This window comes from Octopus bimaculoides, chromosome 15 (assembly GCF_001194135.2).
Source record: "Octopus bimaculoides isolate UCB-OBI-ISO-001 chromosome 15, ASM119413v2, whole genome shotgun sequence".
NCBI lineage: Eukaryota > Metazoa > Mollusca > Cephalopoda > Octopoda > Octopodidae > Octopus > Octopus bimaculoides.
The window spans coordinates 37,804,715-37,813,161 of NC_068995.1; the positions used below are offsets into that span (position 1 = coordinate 37,804,715).

The window sequence follows — 8,447 nt, forward strand, 5'->3', positions numbered from 1 at the left end:
CCTTTTATATATATACAGACATATATACATATATAGCGAGAGACAAGCATACACACACATATGTGTGTATATAGATATATATCTATATATTTATATACATACATATATATTTAAATCCATATAAATACACACACACACACACACACACACACACACACACACACTAGCGCCAGTATATGGTTAATAGCTGCCAATAAATTTGTTGGTTGTTTGATGTCTCCAATATCCAGAGCATGACGGGAAATACACGTTTTGTCAATTATAAATCAGATAGCTTTTACAATATAGTAAATTTAGTTCATACTGATATAAAATCTGGATAAATAATATGCATGTATTGCATATGTATAAGGTGAAATTTGTTTCTGTGTCACGGGTAACGCTATAGAATATGTATGTATGTATGTATGTATGTATGTATGTATGTAAGTATGTATGTATGTATGTATGTATTTATGTATTTATGTATGTGTCTGTCTGTCTGTCTGTCTATCTATCTATCTATCTATCTATCTATCTATCTATCTATCTATCTATCTATCCATCCATCCATCCATCTCTCTATCTATCCATCCATCTATCTATCTATCTATCTATCTATCTATCTATCTATCTATCTATCTATCTTTCTTTCTTTCCTCCTGTTTTATATAATTTAGTTTTCCGTTAAGGTAAGATCAAGAGAAAATGTACTCCATGTGGTGAATGTTAGTTACTGTTTTATTTACTCTATATATAGTCTTGAGGTACTAAAAGTTTCATATATTGAAAATATTATCCTGGCAGGTTTTAAAACACGCCTAGTTTTCCCAAGTAACCTGCTGCCTCTGGGCACATGACCTATACAAGTTGCAAGTCAGAACAATAGAACAAGAGAAATCACGAGAAAATACCAGAAGTTGGAATGTTGAAAAAAGCCGAAACAGAAACAAAAAGAGAAACAAAAACATATTAGAGTTATGTCCCCTTTGACCGTAGAATCTGAAAGCTATATGGTGTAGAATCAACAGACAAAATCTAATATCTGCAATACAGCTACTGAATCCGGAGAAGGTTGTGTTCTAGAAGTCGCCAAAAGAAATTGTTCCATATATTTGCAATTCAGCAGTTCAGTTGAATTCTGATATCTAAGAAGGATAAATCGGTCTTTCGGCTACGCGTAATTTGAATCTTGTTTATCCATTTACATATTGCATAGATTCTTCTCAGATTATTCATTTGAATGTAGGAAATGTGGAGCTAGTCTTCAAAACACACACGTGGGTACAAACTTACTGGCTTTACTTTTGTCCATATTGTGATATAGCTTGCAGGAAGAACTCCTGGATACTCTGAACATTCCGGACCAAACAGAAAGATGACATCAGACCATCGCCTCTGTTCCCCCCCACCACCCACACACACCAAACAAAACATTACGATAATTGAGTCACTCAAGAAAATATTCACTAAGAAAATAAAGGGCATGACCGATCTTGTATATTGGCATCACCATTAAATATTCAATATTTATACTCTCTACGCCATTGTTAACAGTACTTGATTTACACAATGTGAGAATATACCATCCTAGTATCAAGATTGAACGAAAAATATTTCCTTGAGAAAATGAGTGGAGTTATCCTAGTTTCGATTTAGAAAAAAGTGACTTTCTGCAGTAGGTTCATAGTGACTGTGGCTTTGTGTGCTGCCATAACATGCAAAATTTACTGGAGAAAATAGGAATTCCAATCTACTACTCAACTAAATGGCGACTGATCTTCGATATCTGAAATCGAAGATTAAAGTGTTTCCTCCTCACAATGACAATTTATATGATAGGGTTCCAATGGAGCAGTCAATTTGCTTTCGTGAATGTATGGTGACATAAATAGAGTAGAGCTATTGACTTGTTGCATTACCACAAGCACAATTGGATCATCTGTGCTGACCTTAAAATGCTATGTTGCCTACTGGGTCAGCAACACTGATACATCAAGTATCCTTACTTTCTATCCATGTGTGACAGAAGAGATCGGTAAAATCATTGGGTGCAGAGGAATTGGCCTCCAAGATCTAACCTCAAACCTGGTGATCTGCACATTCTACAAATGACACATTGATATAAAGAAAATTATATTCCTACCTCTGAACATGAAACTGGACTTCATAAAGCAGTTCATTAAAATATTTCCAACTGAAGGCGAGTGTTTCGAATATTCACTTTGTCATATCCTGGCCTGTCAATTGAAAAAAAAAAAAGAGCAAGGTCATTTTGATTGATGGTCAATAGATTCGACAGCTCATCAAAGACGAACATTTTATTGAGACAATGTCAGAATTCGAAAAGACCAACATTCAAAGACTTTGTTAATAATTTTCTTGGAAATACACAAGCCAAGCAAAGAATTACAACGAAATTGCTCAGATACCACCAGAAAGCTACAAAACACTCAGTTATTGCTTGAGCACGAAGTTTGCATTTTCTGCATACCCATCTTGCTCACTTCCCAGAAACTTCGGTAAGGTCAGCAATGAGCAAGGTGAAAGAATCTACCAATACTTGAAAGTCATGGAGGAACAGTATCATGGTAGATGGGATATAAATAATATGACTGATAATTGTTGGAACATAACCGAAATTGTCCAGAGAGTGAACGCTAGGAAAAGTTATGAGAGCAAATTTTTAGCTTAAGTAGTTAACCACAATTTAAATTACTGTAACATCTTTTCTATGAAAAGCATAAATTTGTACAAACATTACAATTAAGCAAAATTTTATTGTCAGATACCGTATATTTATGGTTTTTCAGGTAAAGCGAAGGTATCCTGAAATGGTTAATGTGATACAGAAAAACGGAAGTCATTTTGGAAACAGAATTGAGGCCAGCCGTTAATCTAAAACAAGCGTTAGAAAATTTTGCTTCACACGGTAATCAGTAGTATAAAATTGGTACTTGAAGATGATAATTTTTTCAATGGTATGAAAATGTTCAACGAAATTTAAGCTGCTGTTCCTTTGCATATATTGCTGTGAGTACTTTTATTGCTTTGTATATGTAGCTGAAACGTTAGTAAATGACATTGCATTTTCAAGCATTGAATTGTATGGTTATCTACCTACTTTTATTTCTTTCAGATTGCCGAGTCACCTTGTTACTTCGTACATATTTGGCACCAAATAATTACTTCAATTTTTCCATTTATAAACATTGCTACGTGAACGGATATCTATTTGGAATCGCAGTCGTATAAGTATTAAAGCTGACTTGCATAGATACTTCTAACGCAATTAAATGATTAAATATCCTTGTCTAATCAAGTGGAAAAATAATATTCTCATTTTAATAACCAATTTAACCCGAAAAAAAAAGCATCTTCATGAAATATTGTATATATCAAAACACATTTAAAAATAAGTGCTGCATTGTGGGATAACTCGTTGCTTACATAGTGCATTTAAAGTGAGATTTGTGTATTAAATGCATTCTATAAATCTGTAGTGTTCTCTCGAAAACTCTATATATCTTATTTCGTTTAGCAATGCTAAACTGTACAACAGTTATTTAGTTCAGCACAACGATTACAAAATTGATACAAAAAAAAATATTTACTGGGAAACATTAGCACAAGAATATACCAATATAAAACACTTGAAAATATTACAGAAAATGATGCTCATGAAATATTTGACTTTTAGCTTGAGTTCAATTGTATTGATAGTAAATTCCAACCCAACGCATGAGGATGAAGAGCGATTGAAAAATACCTTGCTTTTGAATTATAGAAAAGATATAAGACCTGTTTTTAATCTGTATACAACTATTGATGTAAGTATTAACTTGACTCTTCACACACTGTATGACTTGGACTTCGTAAATAACTTACTGAAGGCTCGGTATTTGATTTCAGCATGGTGGACTGATGAATATCTGACCTGGAATCCATTGGACTATAACAACATTGAACACATATATATACCAGAAAATCTTATATGGACGCCATCTCTGATGATGTGTAATTCAGTGAATGAGCAAGGTGATTCGAATATCAATCGCGAAGTATACGTTGACTATGAAGGAACAGTGTATTTGTGGTCTCTTAAGTACATAGAGACCTATTGCCAAGTCAACGCTTATACGTATCCATTTGATGTCCATTACTGCGGAATAGAAATGTGTGTTCCTTTACATTCTCCTAACGAAACAAGAATACAAACAATCTATTACCGGAATATGAATTTTACAGAAAACTACAAGTGGGATATTCATTTCTCTGGTGAGGCAAATGGCAAAGTCGAAGAATTCAGTTATGCATTAGTGGGAATGAGGTTACGACGTAAACTCACCGTAGGAATCCTAGCTATGTTGATTCCGACAGTAATGATGACTATTTTAACTGTTTTTGTTTTTCTTCTGCCTCCTGAGTCAGGGGAGAAAGTCTCTTTAGCAACAACAATATTTTTATCAAACGTCTTGTATCTTGTTCAAATCGATAAGAATACACCAAAAAATTCGAAAAATCCTTCACTGCTTATCTTATATTTAATGTTATTGTCAATGTTAAGTGGTATCGTCACACTTGGATCTGTGGTTATAAGCAAGTTGCATGTTAATCAATCATCTCAAGAAAATAAAAACAAAACTCAAAATAACAAAGTTGCAGATGCTTCAATAATTTCCACGGTAAAATCACAAACTCTTCATGAAAAAGAACTTCAAAGTAAGAAAAAGAGAAACTGCATTTCCGATCACGAAAGACTGGATGCCATATTTCTAAAAATTGCCATCGTATTATTGGTTATAATTTCAATAGTGTTTTTAGTTTTGTTATTTGAGTTTGATGACTTACAAGACCAACAATATTTATGATGTGTCTGTTAATTTACGAATCATAATTTTTATCTTTTATTTTTCATATATCCTATATATTTTCTTAGACATTCTATGATCACGACGGAGTTTCGGTGTAATCAAAATATTTAAAGAATTTGCCTTGTACTTCTAAAACTCAGTCCCGATTGCTACTATAGATATATAACTGATATTAAATAATTAAATGTGCCATTGCCATGCTACAGTGTATTTGAACAAAGTAGTAATGAAGAGAGTTATTGCTTTCGCAAATAAGGCTTAATTTAAATTTCAAGCATGATATTATAAATTTTAATAAGTTTGATAATTGTAATTTGGTCAGTAATTCGTTTCGAAGGTAGTGGCGTAAAAGATTCAACTGTAAACAGCGACATTTATGAATTATACATCTAAGGTTATGTGTTATTACAAGAAATGCAAGCATATGGGGATGCGTCGAAATATACGATCATGTAACACATTCATATTCGGTATATGAAAGTGAGCATTGAAGAACAGTTAATATTGTAAGGAAATAAGTGACACAGAAAATAAAAGTGTTTTAACGTCTTTTGAGTTTAGTGTTACACCGTATGACATTTTACATAATCTCTTTGATACATATATGTATATATGTGTGTGTGTGTGTGTATGTGTGCGTGTGTATATATAGGCGTGACTGTGTACGAAGAATCTTGCTTTCTAACCACATAGCTCTGGGTTCAGTTCCACTGAAGTGTATTCTTCACTAACATCGGGCCGACCAAAAACTTGTGAGTGGATTTAGTAGATAAATACTGCAAGAAGCCCGTCATATATTTAGATATTTATATGTCTCTATGTGTGTGACCTTGTGAGTGCGTTTGTCGCCCCCATCATCGTTTGAGAACCGTTTATTCCACATAACGTAGCAGCTCGGCAAATGAGACTGATAGGCTTTAAAAATAAGTCCTGGGATCAAATTGTTTGATTAAAATCTAGCATGGCCGCAATCCAATGACTGAAACAAAAGATAAAAGATATAACAAATATACGAATGCAGAAAATCAAATCTTTAATTGGTGATTCCACTATGCAATATCGACGATGGTTTCTGTTGTATCAACATATAGAGATACAGGAAATATCAGTCAATCTGAAATAAGCGAAAATGTATGTTAACACAACATTATCAAGGCAATGCAAAATTTGTTAAATTCAAAGTGATATCTTACGATAATCGGGGCTATGCCCGTCTGCTTGTCCGTTTGTCCATCTCTCTGTCTGTTCCCTCTTCGCGGCCAGAAGGTTGGACCAGTGGTTACGATATTTTTTAGGGTTACAAAGACCCTCATCTGGAAGGGTTTTAGCGTTAAACAAATCAGAAAGTATGATTCTTTCGTGGATATCGGTTTTTGAATTGACGAACCAACTTCGCATTTTTATTAAAAATTCACCGACGGCGAGTAACTCTGCATTTTCATCGTATACTTGATGGCTCCATCGTAGATACGAAGGCGAAAATAAATGGGAAAAAGTGTATGTCAGTATATAGTGTGGGTGATTATTTAGTGGTTAAAATGTGTCCGTCTCGAGCAGGATTCGAAACGGCTAATCGAAACGGCTGTTGTTTACATCTTGGTTTTGTCAATCAACATAACCCACTATAACAGAACATCCAGACATTATTCGCATAGATCAGTGAAAGTTAAGTCTTGGTTTGATTTTTTGCAACCCTAAAGATTCAGCTCGTGCATTTACTGCAAATATCGCACATGGCCAGACTTTAGATCTGTATTTTAAACGACTACACATTTCTGTAAGACATCAACCAATAATCAAACAATCAAACATATCCTCTTCATGGATGATTTGAATTTGTATGAAAGGGATAAGGCACAAATGAGTTCTTTGTGGAACACGGTCCTTGCTTTAGTGTTGATTTTAGAAAGTAACTTGGACTCAAGAAGTGTGGTATAATGTACACGAAAGGAGGCAAGGTATAATCACTGGAATTACCTTCTAGAGAATTGATTAAACAAATTGAAAAGAAAGGCCACAAATGCCATGGCATACAAGAGTTCAACGAAACCATGGAGAAGGAAATGAAAGAACAACTTAGGGGTGGAATATTTCCGAAAACTAAGATTGGTGTTGCACTCAAAGTTCACCGGATGGAACTTATCCGAAAACTAAGATTGATATTGCGCTCAAAATTGACCGGATGGAATAAAATCCAAGCAGTTAATATATGGGCAATAACATCATTTAGGTATGGAACTGGAATCATAAACTCACAAACGAAAGAACTGATGAACATAGATATGCAGTCAAGAAGAATATTGACGGTATACAAAGACTTCTACATTAAGAGAGGCACCGATAAGTTATACTTGCCCAGAAAAAAAAAATGGGACAAGTTTGATCAGCTGTTAGGATTGTATCAAAACAGAGGAAACCAACTTAAGGGTGGTATGTAACCGTGGAACTATCGTTGAAACATATGAATAAGCCCGGCGTCAACAAAGTTGATAATTTGGTAAAGAAAGGAAGACTTAGAGAGGAAAAGAAGGCAAAGAAGAAACAGCTTGCTAGGAGAGAAAATGTATAGTCAGTTTGCATGAGATACGAACACGAAGACAGCTACAGAAGACCGGTGGCTATGGATGAGAAATAGTGATCTGAAAATAGAGAACTAAGTACTAATATGAGAGACACAAGAACAAGTATTACGAACTATATGAAGTGCAGTATCGACGACACTATCGAGAGTTACAAACGCGGAAGGTGTGGTGAGAGGGGTGAAACGGTATGGCACGTCGTTAGCGAATGTCCGAAATTCGTACAACGCGATTACAAATGACGACATGACAATGTTGCGAGAACGATACATTGGGAGCACTAAGAAAACCACAGCCTATAAAGGGCAAGACGTGGTCTGAGAAAACCCTCGAAGGAGCCACCGAAAATGAAGATTGCAAAATCGTGTGGGATGCAACGATTCAGTTCGATCGCCTGACCGGACATCGGAAGCCGGACACTGATGTGGCGAATAAAAAAGAAAGATTTTGCATGATAATCAACATAACAGACTCATAGAAAAAGCTGAACAACTACGACGATTTGAAGTGGGAAATACGAAGGTTGTGGTATATGAAGAGAGAAGGCGTGATATCAATAATAACTGGCGCACTTCGAATTATCAGCACTTATTAAGACTCAAACAGATTGTACTTTATTTACATTTGACGGATATTTGTCCTCATCTTGTTTATTGTTAACACAACGTTTCGGCTTATACCTGGTGCCTTCATCAGGAGTCTTGGGGAAATTTCGAACGAGAGTTCTCATTCCTAAGGTAATTTTTGATTTTGTGGTTGTTGTTGATTATTATTATTATTATTATTATTATTATTATTATTATTATTATTATATGGCGTAGTAGTTAAGAGCGCGGGCTACTAACTCTGAGTTCAATTCCAAGCAGTGACTTGAATAATAATAACAATACTACTACTACTACTACTACTACTACTACTACTACTACTACTACTACTACTACTACTACTACTAATAATAATAATAATAATAATAATAATAATAAACATCGAAAATACCTTTGGGAATGAGAACACG

General features: G+C 34.6%; 1 protein-coding gene across 1 annotated transcript in view; it reads left to right on the plus strand.

Moving 5' to 3' along the window:
* The window catches only part of LOC106875777 (5-hydroxytryptamine receptor 3A-like), a 72,748-nt gene extending 64,345 nt beyond the window's left edge, over nucleotides 1-8,403 (plus strand). Inside the window, exons 2-3 of the mRNA XM_052973282.1 lie at nucleotides 2,793-3,012; nucleotides 3,119-8,403. Of these exons, the coding sequence (XP_052829242.1) occupies nucleotides 3,651-4,850 (1,200 nt within the window). The 5' untranslated portion in view covers nucleotides 2,793-3,012; nucleotides 3,119-3,650 and the 3' untranslated portion in view covers nucleotides 4,851-8,403. The remainder of the gene's footprint in view (nucleotides 1-2,792; nucleotides 3,013-3,118) is intronic.
* The last annotated feature ends 44 nt before the right edge of the window (nucleotides 8,404-8,447 follow it).